At 34.6% G+C, this 18,741-nt stretch overlaps 1 protein-coding gene across 1 annotated transcript; it reads left to right on the forward strand.

Annotated features, from left to right (window-relative positions):
• The first annotated feature begins 345 nt into the window (after positions 1-345).
• Positions 346-16,559, forward strand: EEF1E1 (eukaryotic translation elongation factor 1 epsilon 1). Its single transcript, XM_051970715.1, has 4 exons — positions 346-478; positions 5,015-5,215; positions 7,180-7,275; positions 15,765-16,559. The coding sequence occupies exons 1-4, from the start codon at positions 380-382 to the stop codon at positions 15,903-15,905; spliced, it is 537 nt and encodes a 178-aa protein (XP_051826675.1). The 5' UTR covers positions 346-379; the 3' UTR covers positions 15,906-16,559.
• The last annotated feature ends 2,182 nt before the right edge of the window (positions 16,560-18,741 follow it).

The following is an 18,741-nucleotide window of genomic DNA, read 5'->3' on the forward strand; positions in this document are numbered from 1 at the left end:
CAGCTGCTGACCGATCAAGACCCTCGGGTCTTTGCAGAAAGGGGAATTTCTCGTGGGGCCACCCCTCGTGCGATGCTCCCCTATCAGTCAGGGCCATTATACGGTCTTCCGATGTGGCACCATCCCGTACGGCTTCGTAACCTCCTGTGGAATATCTCCGTTCAAGAGGAAATTTCGCCTGGGAAGAATGCCTAGATGAAACCCACAGCGCCGGTACCTCGGCTCCGCCTCTGCCCTTCGCTCCGCCTCCTCTGTGAAAGCACGTCCCACACGCCCCCTTCCGCCCAGCCAATGGATGACGGCGCTCGGGCGGCGTGCCGTACGTCACTTCCAACACAGAACATCGTTGTTTTCTTTACTCCGCCCCCTATCCTCGGTTATGTCCACGAAGATGGCGGCTGCGGAAGAGCTGACTTTGCTGGAGAAGTTGCTGGGCTTGAGGAGAGGGAACAAGTATAGCGCTCAAGGAGACCGTCAGGTGAGGCAGCTCGAGGGGTTGAGCGTGGGGCCGGTTCTGAGAAGGGTTGGGAGGGCTCCAGATGCGACCAGGAGCGTGCGCTTCCTGGTTTGCGTGAGCCGGGTCCCCACGTGTGTATGGAGAGCGGCGTGTGTTCCCTCCCTTCCCCCATCCTTTCCTCTCCTTTCCATGTATGGTCCCCAACCCCCACCCACTGCGGAGTCCTAGCTTTGGCGGAATGGGGGAGGAGGAAGGGGACTGACCTGCTACTGCTCCCGACACTCGTCCTCCCCTGACCCTGGGAAAATTAAAAGTGAATGGAGGAGGAGGGTCTACCTTATCTGCTAGCTGGTGAGGCAGTGAATCTTGTTTGAATACAAGTAAGTTTAGAAGACTGAGAATCCATCCCCACTTCGCCCCATCTGATTTTGAGACATTTTTTTCCTTTTGGAGAAAAAAATATAAAATTTATTTCCCCTCCCCCCTCAGTTAAGTGAAAGTGGGCCCTAAGATTGCCATAATTATAATAGCTTTTTATAGAGTTCTCGTTTGATTTTCATGGCAAGCCCTGTGAGATAGGCTAGTGTTTTATACCCATTATGTGGGTGAGGACAATGAGGCCTAGATTGGATAAGTGATTTGTCTAGCATCTCATAACTAATAAGTTTGACAGAATTTGAACAGGAGAGAGGAAGCCTCTTTTACATTTTGGGAGTCAGGAAGCCGTGGAGATGTGGGGATAGTATGGATTGGATTCTTATTTTTTTATCTGCTCAATGTTTTTAGAGTTGCTCAAAACTTGTTTTAGTGTAAAAAGCAAAGGACTGAGAAAGACTAACATGAGGGGACTAATATGTACACAGCATTTATAGCAACTTTATGATGTCAAAAAACTGGGAACTAAAGAGATCCCCAATCTCTTGGGGAATACAAATTGTGGTATGGGGATGTCATGGAAGCCAAATGGTGTTGTCAGAACGGAGAAAGATAACATCAAAGCCCAAGTAGACTTATTAACTGATGCAGAGTGAAGAGAGCAGAGCCAGGAGAACAGTTTGTACTAGTAACACCAGTATGAGAAAAGTGGACAATTTTAAAAGACTTAAGAATTCTAATCAAATAAATGTTTTGAACTGATGATTCAGAAAGCTTGATAAAGATCACTGCCCAATAGACTAGCATGCAAAATAAGAAATACATATTTGGATGCCACCGTTGTAGGAAAATGTTTTGTTTGATTGTGCTTATGTGATATGGGGGCTTGGAACAGTGGGTTTTAAAAATATTTCATCCTGAAATCTAGTCTCAGATATGCCACTTAGCTGACTTTGTGATCTTAAGTTATTTCACTTCTCCAGAAGTCAGTTTTTGGTTTTGTTTTTTATAATGTGTAAAATAAGTGTCTGGAGTTCTGGGGTCATAGATTGAAAGCTAAGCATTTAAAACCATCGTTGTATATTTTGTTATCCCTTCCCTCTGTATATATAAGCTTGATATCTTTTTACTCTCAGTGAGTGCATAGCATAGTTCTGTGACAAAAACTTAATTTTTTTATAATAACCAACTACTCTGTGCCTGGAAGCTGTGCTAGGCACTGGGTATACATGGACAAAATAGTTCCTCCCGTCATGGAGTTTAGTCTATAATGTATTATTAGGTAATGTTAGAAGAGTATTAAATAGAGGTAATATGTGATAAGGGAGTAGTGTGTTGGATTTAGAGTCAGAAAAATCTAGGTTCAAAAACCTGCTTTCACATATCTCTAGCTATATTGACCATGATTGGATTACTCCATATCAGCATGCAAAAGGGACTCCCTAAGATTTAACTGCTGGGTCTCAACTTCCACTTATTTGTTTCCCTCATGCTTAACCATTTATAGAGTGTATGACTTCATAAAGGTCTTTCATGAGATGCTCAAAAGGATTCCACCTTCAGAATTTGTGACCAAAGAAGAACTAGAGACCATTACTGATCACAAAATAGAAAATTTTGATTACATCAAATTAAAAAGCCTTTGTACAAACAAAACTAATGCAAACAAGATTAGAAGGGAAGTAACAAACTGGGAAACATGTTTACAGTTAAAGGTTCTGATAAAGGCCTCATTTCCAAAATAGAGAATTGACTCTAATTTAAAGAAATCAAGCCATTCTCCAATTGAAAATGGTCAAAGGATATGAACAGACAATTTTCAGATGATGAAATTGAAACTATTTCCACTCATATGAAAGAGTGTTCCAAATCACTATTGATCAGAGAAATGCAAATTAAGACAACTCTTTCATATGTCAGATTGGCTAAGATGACAGGAAAAAATAATGATGAATATTGGAGGGGATGCGGGGAAAAACTGGGACATTGATGCATTGTTGGTGGAGTTCTGAACGAATCCAGCCATTCTGGAGAGCAATTTGGAACTATGCCCAAAAAGTTATCAGACTGTGCATACCCTTTGATCCAGTAGTGTTTCTACTGGGCTTATATCCCAAAGAGATACTAAAGAAGGAAAAGGGACCTGTATGTGCCAAAATGTTTGTGGCAGCCCTTTTTGTAGTGGCTAGAAACTGGAAAATGAATGGATGCCCATCAATTGGAGAATGGTTGGGTAAATTGTGGTATATGATTGTTAGGGAATATTATTGTTCTGTAAGAAATGACCAGCAGGATGAATACAGAGAGGCTTGGAGAGACTTACATGAACTGATGCTAAGTGAAGTGAGCAGAACCAGGAGATCATTATATACTTCAGCAACAATACTGTATGAGGATGTATTCTGATGGAAGTGGATATCTTCGACAAAAAGAAGATCTGATTCAGTTCCAGTTGATCAATGATGGATAGAATCAGCTACACCCAGAGAAGGAACACTGGGAAATGAGTGTAAATTGTATGCATTTTTGTTTTTCTTCCCAGGTTATTTTTACTTTCTGAATCCAATTCTTCCTGTGCAACAAAAGAATTGTTCGGTTCTGCACACATATATTGTATCTAGGATATACTGTAACCTATTTAACATGTATAAGACTGCCTGCCATCTAGGGGAGGGAGTAGAGGGAGGGAAGGGAAAAGTTGGAACAGAAGTGAAAGGGATAATGTTGTAAAAAATTACCCATGCATACGTACTGCATTGCATTCTCATTGTGTCCTTCTAGTTTAGGACTTCATCTTTTCCCGCCTAATTTATTGTAATGGCTTCCTAGGTGGTCTCTCTGCATTAAGTCCATTCTAACTACTTCTGCCTAAGGAATCACATAAACTCCTCTACTCAGAAATCCTTTACTAGCTTTACTTTATTGACTTTTGAATAAAGTTCTGATCCCAGCTTTCAAGACTGTCCACAATTTTGCCACAAAGTTTTCAGCTCTATTCCTTCTGACTTCTCCATGTTTTTTCCAATGCTTTCTTATCTTTATGGTTTTGCTTATACTGTCCCCACAGTACTGTAGTAGACTGTAATATTCTTCTTCTCAAAAATATAATCATTCTCAAGGAGCAGGTTTCTTGGGGAGCTTCTAGAGGCAGCCTTCCTTTCAGTTCAGTATAATAATTACCTCAAATGCAGGGAGTTAAAGTTCAGTCCTTTATTGTCTCTTCCAAAATAGCCCGGTTAGCTTTCCTTGGTTTCAAACTCTTGTTACTAGTGCTTTGCCTCTGCCAGCTTCAGCTTCCAGCTCCCTTTGAATCCAAAGGCTCCAGCTAGCACAGTGGTGGAATATCTGACTCTTCCTCCGAGAGATTGGGCTTGTGGAAGCTGTGACTTGTGAATCTCCTCCACTGAATTCTGACTTGTGAATCTCCCTCTAATTGACTTGTGGGAGCTCCTTATATATGATCTCTTAAAGGTGTGAATTCTAAAGTGTGAGCTAATGTGTGAACTCTCCTAAAAGTGTGAACTCCAAAAGTGTGAACCAAGTACATAAGCATTGTTTCTATCATTTCCAGTGACTTAGCACCTTGTTTCAAGTTTTGGGCCATAACAGTAGACTATTACTCAGCCTACTTTTCCATTTCCATCTCTCTTAAGGGCCTTTAGAAGCCTTCTCTGAGCTTCTTCTCTTAGCTAAAATGATCTCTTAATTTTTCACATTCTGGACCTTTTAATTGCACTTAACACATTTCATTGTATCATTCTTACTTTTGGATAGATCATTTTCCCACTTTTGTGGGCTTTCTGCAAGGATTGGTACCTAGAACTGTATATCACATCTGCTATCCTATAGTATTTTGCATGTTGCATGAAATTGAGCAAAAATGTAGGGTTTTAGTTTTACTATCCAACTGTTAGTGACTTATTTTTTCCTTGTTTTTATCAGATGTTTATCAATTTGAGGAAAATTTGCTCCAAGAAAAATTTTGAGTTCCTTGGACATCTATGGCCACAAGTATATACTGAACTAATCTCTATATCTCCAGTTTCTTATGTATAAGATTAGTACTGCAATGTTATAAAGCTCAAGTGAGAAAATTATGTAAAGCACTATCTTTAGGAATTATGTACTTAGTCATACTAATCTCATAAAGTTTATGTGAAGGATTTTTATTTTTCCTTTCAGATTCCAGTCCTTCAGACAAACAATGGGCCAAGTTTAACAGGCTTGGCTACTATTGCAGCTCATTTGGTCAAACAAGCCAACAAAGAGCATCTGCTGGGAAGCACGGCAGAAGAAAAAGCAGTTGTTCAGCAGTGGTTAGAATATAGAGTAACTCGCATTGATGGACACTCCAGTAAGGAAGATATCCGAACTATGTTGAAGGTATTGATTATTTCTTTGTCAGTTTTGTAAATATGTATTTTTAAACAACTTATGGTTAAAATTACTTAGAAATAGAGAATACTATGAAAATAACCTTACCAACTAATTAGTTCCTGTTTATATTTTGGCAAAATCAGTGAACCAAGTGTATAACCATTGTGTTTTAAACATCAATGTGTTATTCATTTTACTATTTGGTATAATGTTAATGTTTTTCAGAGCTTAGAAAGTATATACTATGCAAAGCAGTAATCTACTGCTATTAATTTTTCCCTAATTTTCTAACTATGAAAGACCAAAGACAAACTTATTCTATATGCCAAAACTACATGTCCTTAGGAGATGAACCATCTCCCATTTTACAACTTAACTGTAGAAATTTCTTGAAAATGTTTACAATATTCTTTTCCCTATCCTCTCAATTTTTCTTTTGTTTTTGCTAGCCCTCTGCATGCATGTATAAGTATATCACTCCTCCTTGCACAGATCTCTTGTGACTCCCAGCAGTCTTGTTTTCATTTACCGTTTGAAAGCTTTATGCTTTTGAAAAGAGGAAGAGCTTAAGTCTATTTAGACAAGCATATAGTCAATGCAACTGATGAGTTCTACCTGTTCATCTCCTTTTTTAAGAAATAAAGGATGGAGATGGAGACAAAGCTATACTTTTTATTATTATTATTATTTAAATTATTATAGCTTTTTGTTGACAAAATATATGCATGGGTAATTTTTCAACACTGACCCTTGCAAAAACTTCTGTTCCAACTTTTTCCTTCCATCCCCTCCCCTAGATGACAGGCAGTGCCATACATGTTAAGCATGTTAAAGTATATGTTAAATACAATATATGTATTTATATGCAATATATTTATACAATTATCTTGTTGTACAAGAAAAATCGGATTTAGAAAGAAGGTAAAAATAACCTAAGAAGAAAAACAAAAATGCAAGCAAACAACAACAGAAAGAGTAAAGCTATATTTGGAGAATAGAATCTTAGTGTCTTATTACTTAATGTAATATTCTGTCCCAAGTACTTTCTTCCATTGACTAAAATTGCTTTCTTTGTTCTTGAGAGACCTCTAAAAGAAATCCTTGGGAAAATTCTAATGTATAGTCTGTTGTAGCTTATTTGTAGAACATTTCTAGAAATATATTGACATGAGACTTCCTACTCTGTGATACTGGGAATTTTAATGCTTAGTAAATTGTGTTTAGATAAATTAGTGGGAAAGATAAAAGCATTTTGAATAACTTTTAACCTCCATTTTTCTTCCCAAGAAATAAATTGATTTTTCTTCATCCTGGTCTATATATTACTGCATTCAGGTTCAGGCCTATTTAAATTTTTCTTTATAACATAATTTTCCAAGATGCTCATCAGTTTCTCTGAAGGAACCTTTTGCTTGGGCAGAATATTGTCCCACCATTTAAAACTCTAAAAAACTTACAGCATGTGAATTTTCCATTTTCAGAGAAGTCTTTTAAGTTGTGGGAATCATGGGGAGCTTTAAGAGTTCTAGAAATAAAAAAAATCTTTAGCTTTTTCCATGGTTGTCAATTTAATACTGATCAATATGCCATGAATTTTCAGTGGGGAATAGGACAAAAGTATATGCTTCTATCCCACCAAGGCAACCAGCATTATTAGAGAACTCTAATATGCCATTTATTTATAGTGTTGGTAGCGTTGGCATGACAATTTCTGAATAAGAGCATTCAGGAAAGATATTCCTTGAATTATTTTTAATGAGCTTTTGTTTGTAATATAAATTTTATTCATGTTTTGGGGAAGATTAAAAGCATTTGCTAGTTGCTACTTCTTTTTAAGTTAATCAAAACTAAAAGAGTGATGAGCATAGTTCTCAAATTTCTTCTATTAATGTATGAAATGGATATTGAGCTGAATTTTAGAAAACATGTCAGATTGCTGCTCTCATTTCTAATTAATTTTTCTCTTTTAGGATCTTAACTCATATCTTGAAGATAAAGTTTACCTTACTGGTAATAATTTTACTTTAGCAGATATTTTATTGTACTATGGACTTCATCGTTTCATAGTGAGTATTTCCTAATTTTTTTTGAATACTTAACATAATTTAAAATAAGAAATAATTTTTGTGTGTTGGTCTGTTCAATTTGTATTGACAGGATTAATTTTTGTAAGAAAAAAATGAAAGCCAGAAGGGAGTATGTTTATACAAACATTACTGCATTTCGATCCTCACAATAATCCTGCAAGATAAATGTTATTATCCTCATTTTACAATTATAGAAATTGAGGTGGGCACGGGGTTAAGGGCTTTTCCTAGGGTCACACAGCTAGTCAAAACTTGAATTGGAAGCTTCCTTACTCCAGACCCAGTGCTCTATCAACTATACCACCATTAAGAAAGAAAGAGAGGGAGGGAGGGTTAGGGTTAGGAAGGAAGGAAGGAAGGGAGGAAGGGAAAGAAAAGTTACATGTGTGGATAAGATAATACTGTGAAAAGAATAAAAGTTACATTTGTGGATAATACTATTTGTATAGAGCCTTTAACCATAAATTTAACACTTTCTTCCACTTTATCTCATGTGATCCTCATGAACATGTTTTAAGGGAGGAAAGGGTGATGATAGCTTCATTTTACAAATGAGGAAACTGAGGCTCAGAGATTGTTTTAGTCATAGTTATAAGGCTAATAATTACTGTACTTTGTGGACTTAATGTGTACCTAATCTCCTTGCAATGTTTTTCAGTATTTGGAACAAAATAGTTCAGATTTATTTACCTTTTTATGTGTAGAATATTCATTTTTGTCCCAGCCCTGCAATAACTAGCTATGTGAGCTTAACTCATTAATTATTTCTTTTAGACTTCCTTTTCATTAGGCACCAGGAGCCTGAAGTAAAGTGATCATGGCCTCCAAGTACCTCCTAGGTAGGGACTCATCAATCAAGAGAGTAGGCACTGGGGTAGAGAAGTTGAGTTCTAAAATTTAGCATATCTTTGACTTTAATAAAGAGAAATCATCAGATAATCTGCCTGATAATCGTGTTTAGAGTAGTACCTTATATAGTGTTGGTGAACACAAAGCTCTTCCTGCTAGTTACAAGTAAGGCAAAGTGCTGGAGTACTTAGAATCCTAGCCACAGAATTAGAAAAATCTAGTAGTCTCTGGGTAGATCTCATGACATTGCTAGGCAATAGACAGTTCTTTAAGATTGTCCATTAAGAAATCTGAATCAGTAAACGGATTCCCACACTGATGAAATCACAGGTCCTTGATATTTATTTTCATGATTTATGGTGATAGTTTACTGAGTATTATTTATTAGGTGCCAGCCACCTAATGAAACAAAATATAAGGAGTGGACTTTTTTTCCAGAGGACTACTATAAACTTTGTACAGAGCACATGAAACAGCATACAAAACAGCAAAATATGCTAATTTATGGTCAGAACAAACATTATGTTAATAGAGGAAAAAAATAAGGAATCTAAAAGACAAACCTGCAAAAATTGTTTTGTATTGGATATCTTAAAGAAATCTCATTGTTGAAATCCGAATTAATTCCTTAAGCAATAGGCAAGAAAAATAGACTAGAGTTTTGGCCATAAGGATAAAATATTGAAAATAGTAAAACTAAACAATAAAATAGTAAAGATTCTTGTAGCTTTTCAAAATAGGACAAACCATTATTATGATTAAAATTCAGATTTGAGCAATAGCTGGTTTTAATTGGAAACACATGTTACTTAAAGATTTTTTTTTTTTTTTTTTTACCAATTTCCTGGTTGAGTAATTTCCCAATTACTTTATGCTTTAAAATAAAGCTCATATATTTCTCTAGAGCTTTAAGGTTTCATCACAACCATGCTTGGAGATAAGTAGCCTATGTATTGTTTTCCTTATTTTGCAGATGGGCTTCAGAAGAAGGTAGGTGACTCATCCGTGGCCACTTGACCAAAAAGCGCCAGTGTCAATTGTGTCTCTGTTAATCAAACTTCCTTTAAAATACACCTCATCTCCATTAAAAAAAAAAAAAAAAAGCTTCAGAGGTTCATAGAGACTTTGCTATAGAAATGTTTCAGTATAATTTGGGGGAGAGGGGATAACAATTCCATAAGGAATCTATAATTTAACATTGGAAGGTAGACTATACTAGAAACAAACACTACTCTTTTGTGGATGTGTGTCAAAGCCATTTTATAAAGCAGTGTTTTAGTGTAGTTGAGGATCTTTTTTAATTCATAACCAATAATAATAGGAAATTTATATGTAATATCATCTCTGATATTAGTTTAATAACCATTTTATGTAGATTAGGAATGATAAGACAGGTTTGCAGAACAGATAAAAAATAGCTTAGAACTTATGTAATTACAATTTATAAAAAGATTAAAATGGAACTCTTTTAGAGTTAAACTTAATTGTTCTGGAATGACACTAAGTATTTTATTTTAAAAATATAAGGTACATTATACCAAGATTTAAAGAAATACAAATACCAAGATATGTAGGACTTTCCTCATGTCATTAATGCCTAATTTATTAATTCTTGATCTAATCCTGATTTCTATTCTGCCTCTCTTAAAAGTAGAATTTTTTTTTTGAAAAGTCATGGCATAGTATGGTAGACTTAATCTTGGCCTAGAAGTCAGGAAACCTGCTTTATAAGAGCTAGCTCTGCCACTCAAAATTTATGTGACTGCAAATGAGTCATTTAACTTCTCTGGTCCTTAGTTCCACAATTTGTAATATTAGGAGCTTTAATTATATTTGAGGCATCTTAGGTGGCTCAGTAGCTAGAATGCTAGCCCAGGAGTTAAGAAGATCTGCATTCAAATCCTGCCTTGAATAGTTAATAGCTTTATGATCCCAAGCATGGTACACTTTCAACTTTAGTTTTCTTATCTGTAAAATGGGGATGATAATAGCACCAACTTCCCAGGGTGGCTGTAAGGACAAAATGAAATAATATTTATAAGTGCTTTGCAAATAATTAAGACACTCTATAAATCCTAACAATTCCAGTAATAACCATAGTTTCAATTAAACTTTTATTAAATACCTCGTAAAATACCATCTTAGGCACTGGCAATACAAATGTAGATCTAACACATCTGCTTTCAGATCAAACGGGAATCAAAATCAAATGAAAACAAAAAACATAAAAATAATGGGGGAAGAATGTGAAGTAATAGGAAGAGTTCATATACATTAAGATATTTAAAAGGGAAAGATCACTTTCTACAGAATGGATATCAAGGAAGGGATGGAAGAGATGGTACCTTACTTGGACCTTGAAAGGGAGAGACGACAGTGAGGGGAAAAGGAAAGGGACAAGCATTTATTAAGCACTTACTATGTCCCGGATACTATGCTAAGCACTTTACAATTATTGTATTTGTTCCTCATTGCTGCTCTTTGTGATAGTTGCTATTATCATCCTAATTTTACATCTGAGAAAACAAACAGAGAGTGGACAAATTACTTGCCCAGGGTCATACGAATAATAAATGTCTTGCGTGGCATTTAAACTCAGGTGTTCTCCAACTTCAGATCAAGCACTTTATCCACTGTACTACTTAACTGCCTTTATGGAGATGAGAGAAGGAATCAATTCTAAACACGGGTGATATTTGAGGAAAGCACAGAAACAAGAGCAGAAGGAAGAAAATGAGATGGGAGTATATTTGTTTTACTCCAAAATATACTATTAAAGTTAAATTCAGGAAAGACAGATTGGGGCCAGATTCTACAGAATCTTGATTGCTAGAATCAGGAAAAATGGCTTTTGTTTTTTAATCATAGCAGTGAATTAGGAATGTTATCTGGACAATAATGTGGAAAGGAATAGATAGCTTATGTGAAAAGGAATAGATAGCTTAGAAAGACCAGAGGTTATTGTGATACCATCTACAGAATCTTAAGAATAAAAGCTTTGCAAGCAATAGGAGGGAAAGATGACAAGAACAAAATGTTAGGGGTACCCTTCTTTAAGAGTAAGGAAGAGGAAGAGAAGGAGAGAAAAAGAACAAAAGAATGATTGGGTTAAGATGAGAAGAGAACTATGACAACATATGTAGTATTGCTATGTATAGAAAACTATAGGATAGGCAGTAGTGTCAGGTTGGTGGAGGGGAGGAGTACAGAAGTAGTGGAAAGACTGTTTCTTGACTCCAAACAATTTCATTGTCTGCCCCTCACACCTGAAATGTTGTCCCTCCTCTCCTCTCTCTTTCAGACCCCAGCTACAATCCCAACTTCACCAGGAAGCCTTTCCTGAACCTCCCCCTTAATTCTAATTCCTATTCTCTATTGAATATTTCAGATTTTTCCTGTATATAGCTTGTTTGTTCATGATTATTTCCAAATTCTCTCCCCCATTATACTGAGTACCTTAAAATTCTCTTTACCTTTCATTGAATCCCTAGCACCGTCCTTGGCACACTAGTAGGTGCTTGATAATGCTTTACCATCAAATGGTCCGCCATCTAGCCTCTGCCTGAAGATCTCCAAGGAGGGGAGGTCATCCTTAGGAAGTCATCCATTATAATTTTGGACAAGTCTAATTGTTAGGAAGTTTTTCCTGATGTTAAGGCTAAATTTACCTCTTTTCAACATCTACCTATTGCTGCTTCTTTTATCTGCCCTATTAAGATCAAATAAAATAAGTCAATGAATCAAAGAACATTTATCAAAGGTCTGTTATAGTTTAAATATTGGGAGTACCGAGAAAAAAGCCAGTTCCCCAGGGTTAAGCAATCAAAGGCTGTGAGCCTGGCTCTTAAGATTTGAGAATAAGGTAGTAGGAGAGGTGAAAGGATAAGAGATTTTGATCAGAAAAGGGAATTTCACCTTGAGATCAGTTTGATATCAGAATCTCTTAGAGCTAGAAGTAGCAGTACACACATAATATTTCTAAGGCTAGTGTATCCCATGAGCCCAGGAACTTTTGAGCTGCAGTGAACTAAATAAAGCAGATCAGATGTCTACAATAAGTCTAGCAGTAATATAGTGAGTCAGTGAGGGTGGGAAGATAGCGTGGAACTTATCCCTTGTTTCTCAGCAACAGGCTGCTTGAATAAACTAAACCCAGTCAAAAATGACAACTGGTCAAAACTTAGCTATCAGTAGTGGGATTGGCCTCTGAGAAGTCAGTGGACTTCCATCTTGAGCCAGATAGAAAGACCCAGTTGCAAACAAATATTGCAACTGTGACTAAGTGCTTTAGGTTATGTAATTATTCTGATTACTGTCCTCTTCCAGTGAGGCCAAAGAAATTTCCTACAGGCTTTAATTCTCTTCCAAGTCTTTTTGCCTTCCATATAGCTAGTCAAAAGAGATATTTTTATCTTTTTTGGTGGGGGGGGAGAGGAGTAAGGCAATTGGGGTTAAGTAGCTTGCCCACGGTCACACAGTCAGGAAGTGTGTCTGAGGCTAGATTTGATCTTGAATCCTCCTGTCTTCAGGACTGGTGCTCTATCCACTCTATCCATTGCTTTATCTTGGTGCTCCAGAAGAGCTATTTTTAGAGAAATTTACTAAAATGAAACATTTATTGACTTTTCTAATCAAAAAGAGAAATTATTTCCAGCATAGCATCTTGCATTGGAATAATCAGGTATCTGGTGATCCAGATGGAAAGATAGTTCCTGTCCTTTATAACACTACAGTAAGAGCTACTAAAATTCATATCATAATTTAGAACAGAAATAAGTATATACTTTTAAGAGAAAATCTGTAAAAGGAAGGTGAACAACATCTAGGAACAACAGCTGTAAGAACCAAAGCAGAATGTGTAGTATTGAACATTCCAGCTTGTATAAGCAGCCAGTTAGCATTTCTTCTAAACATGATCATTTGAAGATTTTTCTCACATTTGTTCAAAATTGGTAAATAAGATTATAATCTTAATGTCTTTGAAGTTGAAGATAATTGCAGAGTGCTGTTGTAAATAATATGGAAGGATTAGGAGCAGCCTTTCAAGCTATCATATAGAGACATAATGGCTTGGAGTTGAATAACAGTGATGAAGTGGTAATTAAAAACAAAAGAAGATTTACTATTAGAAACTAATCCTGCTAAAAGGCAAAGTATAAAACTGTTGGTTCTGAGTGAAATAGTAGCCCAAGGAATGCCATTTTAAAAGTTCTAAGTTTTCATGTTTACTCAATGTTTTGTTTACAGTAAGCTTTTTAATAAGTCTATGTAAAAAACATTAACAAGGGAGCAAATTAGTTCATTTTTCTTAGGTTAATAGGACAGGCAGGTAAATCAAACCTGAAAAACAAAAGAGAAGTGACAGCAAAAGCCTTTCTGAAATTCTTTTTGTGCTTCAGACTTGTTTGTAACCTTTATTCTTGAGACCCAAAATATGAATTTTTTATCTTGGGAAGTGTGAGAGCTTGTTATTTGACTTTGCTCAGTAATGTTCCACTTGTAAGATGTTAGGCGACAGTGAAGTCAGCCCTCTGCCACTTTGTGAGATAATATTGACTTGACACATATTCTGAATGTATCAACCAAGTTTTCTTTAAAAAAAATACTTTGGCAACTCTCTTTAGTTTAACATTTAAGTTCCATCCAAAGAATAACTTTTGATCACAGAATTAAAGAAAAAGGAAACCAACTTGTTTTTCTTTACAGTTTTGTTAATGATTGTGATGACTATTCTTATTTTTTGAGAAAACATTCTTAATAGCATTTGTCACTAAGCATAGCCTCAGTAGAAAATTTTATTTGAAATAAGATGTAGGAAAGTGAGTAATCTTGAAAAAATTTAAATCTCTTCAAAAAAGACATTTAGAGAATTATGTTATAAATTAAATTATAAGATAATTGGCCAAATTTAGGGAATCATTTACCTGGCCTATTAAAAATATCAGATTCAAATTTGGTTGAAACTTAAAAAGTTATTTCTGTCTGCCAGAGCTGCTAAATGGTTGAAATCAGTATCAGTTTTAATATACCCTCTTTCTTCAGGGCTAAGGAGTCATTCTAAATTTATTTTAATTAATTATAAAATTTATTAAAAATAAATGTGCACCTGGCACTTGGAAAACCAAAAATCAAGTTTTCCAGATTTTCACTAGTACTGCTTATCAATTTGTAGGTAAGATCTTATATAAAAAAATTTATAATCACATTTGAATATTTAATAACTCTTGTAATCTATAATTCATGAGGGATTTTTTAACACTCACTAGGAAAGTAAAAGGCAGCCTATTTGATAATCTATAACTAATGAATTAGGAATAACACAAGTAACATTTACATAATCATTAATTTAGTCTGTTAGCTCTTATTGAAAATTACATTTTAAAAATGTTTACAAGTATAGTTTGCTCTGTATAATTCTGTTGACACAGGCAAGTGGAGAAATCTTTTTAGCTTTGCTGCAATCTTCTGTAAGCTTCAAACTCATTTTGTTTTCTTATTTAAAAATAAATAGAAAGCACCTCTGAAATGTTCTTCAGTCTCACCAGCTAGTTGTAGAACTGAGAATATGCTATTAGATTCACAATGTATTTTTTACACTGTTCTTGGAGAAGACTTTGTCTGGTTCTTTGAGCACGATAACAAGTTTAATATTTCCATAGATGGCACCAATATCACATGTTTGTTGATTCAACAGTGCGGGGAAACTGGGGCTATGCTCCTTATTTATGTGATTTGTGTATAATCTGTCTGTCTTTATCCTCAACCTTATAATCCATAAAGATTAATTGAAACATTTTTTCAAGGAAAATCCTCAGAGTTTCTTATTTGAATTTGAACCCAATACTTACCTAACTTTGCTGCTTTTAAAATAACAGGTATTTACATCTACCCTTTCCCACTTTTTATTGAATGATTTTCTTTGAATGAGATTCAGAGGTATTTTTCAATTCAAAAGTTAATTGCCTACTGTGTTAAATTGTGTTGGGTCCTGGAGATACAAAGAAAATTGATATGAATTCTTCCAGTCCCCACCATCTTATTTGGAAAAGGAGAAAATGCTGTATATTCTTATCCTAGTTGATATAATGTATTCAGTTGTATTTTGAATTCTTCACTGCTAGAAATAGTTTATTCTCTCATCATTGACATTGTTTATTTGACATAACAGATTCCAACACCATTTTCTTCTGAGTTATGGCAAACTTTTAACTTTAATTGAAGTAAACATTTCTCTCTGAATTGTTGTGTTGTACTCTTTTGTTAGATAATATTTTTGGAGTTTAAGGTGCTTATTGTTTGCCAGAAACATTGGGGAAATCAGTTGTATCACGTCTTTTTGTGAGTAGCCTTTTCCTCTGATTTCTCACTTCTTCCAAAAGCTCTTAGAGCTTCCAGATCCTCTCAGGCCATGACTGATGCCAGCTGGCAGGTGATGAGCCTTCTTGCATCGAATGTTACCTTAGAACTTAAAAAAAAGAAGAAAAGAAAGTCCACGACCTCTTTCAGTGGCTGAAACTTAAACTTTTATCTCAGTGGTAATGTCAGAAAACTGGTCTTTGCAATTTTCTATCTTATACTCTAAAATTAACTGAACTTATGTAATGTCTGTTTGGTTTTAGGTTGACCTTACATTTCAAGAAAAGGAGAAATATCTGAATGTGTCTCGCTGGTTTTCTCATATTCAGCATTATCCAGGCATCAGACAACATCTATCTAATGTTGTTTTTATCAAGAACAGACTTTATACTAATAGTCATTAGAAGATCATCAAGATTTCCATGCCACACAGAAGAGTAATTGAAAATTGTTTAAAGGAAATGGGCTTTTGGACTTCGTAAATAACTTAGATAACCAGTCCTTTGCAAACTAGAACAACTTTTGATAATGTGTCAAAGTAGGTTTAATGTTTTATTTGTTCTTTAGAGTTTAATTTGCAATTTTTTTAAATAAAAATGCAACTGTAGTTTTAAAAAAATCGAATCAAAATCAAGTTCTAAATTGCCTTGTTTTTTAAGTAAAACATTTTTGACAAAGTTGAAATCAGTGACTGTCTTAATGTAAAAAAAATCTACAGTGCTTTTAGTATTTGCTTCTGTTTAGCTATTTATTGACTTCTGTACTATATTTTAAATTTCAATTTTTCATCTATGAATGTTTACATTAGTTTGTTTACTATAAAACTTTAATAAATTGTGCCAAGGAGACAGAAAGGGAAGAGAGATTTGTTTGCAAATATTTATGTGATCCAGTAAATATGGTTGAAAAAAGTCTTTTTTGTTTCTTTTCTGCAGTCAGTATTCATTTGAGTGAAATTAAGAGCTGAATTGCCCTTAGGGGAAGTGGAGTGATATATATTCTTTTGAGTGAATGCATTTTGTTGTTGTTGTGTTCAATAAACTGCAATAAGTAAAGAAGGATAGTACCAGGAGGTTCTTCACTGATTTTAAGATAATAATGGAAGACTGAATTTTCTAAACCAAGTCACATTACTTCTTAAGTTGGTGTAATAGAAATAAAGGTTATATATATATATATATATATATATATATATATATATATATATATATATATTGCTTTGAACTCATATACATATATAGAGAAGGAGAAAGAGAGTTTTGAACTCATATTAACAGAAAGTCTCCCCTTCAAAGTAGTGTCATTTGGGTTTTTATTATTCAGTATTCAATGTTATTTAATATTTTGACTACTATTACAGTAATATATGAAATAAATATTCAGGAGATATCATGATAGAATTCTTAATGATCCTGTAATTGTATTGCGGCATAACTAGAATGGGGATATTTTTTCTGTCATAGATCCCTTTGGCAGTCTGAAGTATACAATTTCTTTGCAGAATAATTGAAGGAAAAAATAGATTTCATTTAGAGGTTAGTCAAAATAAAGGTGTAGTTTTTTTTTTTTTTCCTTGACCAACTTTATAACTATGCCCAAAGCAGATCTCTGTTTTGTTGGGTCCATTTACCATGAGTTAACCCCTAATCTGGAACATGTTTTAACTTTCTAAAATGACATTGAAATCACAAACTCTGAAGTCTTATTACATTATGATCACAACAAATATTGGTGCCCAGTTTTCATCTTTGTTAGCCATTTATGAGATCAAAAAAAAACTCCTTTTGTAAATGGTTTCTGTTCCCCCATATTTACTTTTTCACTATATATCTTCCAGAAATTGTACCCAAATAAAAAGTGATGTTTTTAAGTCAGAAGAGATATCTTTTCCCCACTGTTCAGGTTGCTAGATTCAATTGTTTCATGCATCCTACTTTGAGATGCATTTTCCCTAAAAACTTTGTTTTAAATTGTGTTTAGATTCTATGCTACTCTTGGTAGGATGTATATTTAAGCAACATTACAAGTTGGTTATCTTTGGCTCTTAATCGTTTCACTTCTGCAATTTTCTTTAGTTGTATCCACTTCTTTCTGTCTTTAGCAGTATCTTCATAACTGGTCTGTTCACCAGATTCTCTCTCCTTCTCCATTTCATTCTTCACCCTGCTCCCATCCCTTACTAATTGAAAGACATATCTCTTCTCTATTGAAAGATGTCCTTTAAGATCCAGAACTGATATTCTCCTCCATGAAATCTATTCTGATGCTCCTCAAGTCAAAAATTCTTTAATGGTCTAGACATGCCATATCATTCAGAATTTCATTTCTCTACCAGAGTCAAACAGTTAACATGTCATGTCTCCCTCCACTTGCTATTTGCATAGTTGTGAGTTCCATAAAGGTAAGATCATATTTTAATTTTCTTGCGCTCCATAGGTTGAAACTCCTATTATGTTTTATAACAGTGACACATCCTCAATCGATTTCACACTCCATAGTTCCTAAGTTTTTTAGGTAAAAATATTTTTTACTTTTGTAAAATGACACCAAAGAATATAATTTTAATTTTAAAATTTTGAAACTTTGTAATAAACACCTAATTTAGTTTTATTATGGAGTTATAGTGCCATACTTTGTATTTAGTAGGACCTTAATGAATTAAATGGATTAAAATAATGCTTCTGAGTTTGTGGTTCCTGGCCACCATTTTAACACATCTTTGGAGAACGATGCTTCTAATTTTGAAACAAAAGACTTATACAGATTTTTGAAGGCTTAGGGTGCAATAACACAAACTATATTACCTATAATTAAATCTAAAATAATAGAAAAGATTTCACTATCCTGCAGTTCATCCTGGTCATTTCTTAGACAAAAGTGCCAATAATGTTATTTTATAGATGACCTAACTTTTACTAGTCAGGATAAAATTTTTTAAAATTAAAAAAGACATACCTTTTACTAAAACTTAATAAACATGAGTTGCATTCTCAGAAAGTTGAGTCATTAGTACCTGGGATCATAATGACTTACTGATACTTTCTTACTTAATGGATAGGATGAATGACCGATTGATAATCACATGATTTAAGGGATAGGATGAAAGCTATTTGCACTCCATTATTTTCTTGTCCTTTCAAACTAAGAAACTCTTTAATCCCCTTTTCCCCCTTTAATTTCAACTTTAATTCTATTACACTAGAATGAGATGTTTATTGACTGTTGCCATAGTTTGGCCTT

Source organism: Antechinus flavipes, chromosome 1 (assembly GCF_016432865.1).
Source record: "Antechinus flavipes isolate AdamAnt ecotype Samford, QLD, Australia chromosome 1, AdamAnt_v2, whole genome shotgun sequence".
NCBI classification, from domain to species: Eukaryota; Metazoa; Chordata; class Mammalia; order Dasyuromorphia; family Dasyuridae; genus Antechinus; species Antechinus flavipes.

What these genes read in the sequence shown, in the direction of transcription:
- EEF1E1 (XM_051970715.1), top strand. Translation starts at nt 380, where the DNA reads ATGTCCACGAAGATGGCGGCTGCGGAAGAGCTGACTTTGCTGGAGAAG. An exon ending in ATATCCGAACTATGTTGAAG is followed by an intron (nt 5,216 to 7,179) that starts GTATTGATTATT and finishes TTTCTCTTTTAG; the next exon opens with GATCTTAACTCATATCTTGA. An exon ending in ATGGACTTCATCGTTTCATA is followed by an intron (nt 7,276 to 15,764) that starts GTGAGTATTTCC and finishes GTTTGGTTTTAG; the next exon opens with GTTGACCTTACATTTCAAGA.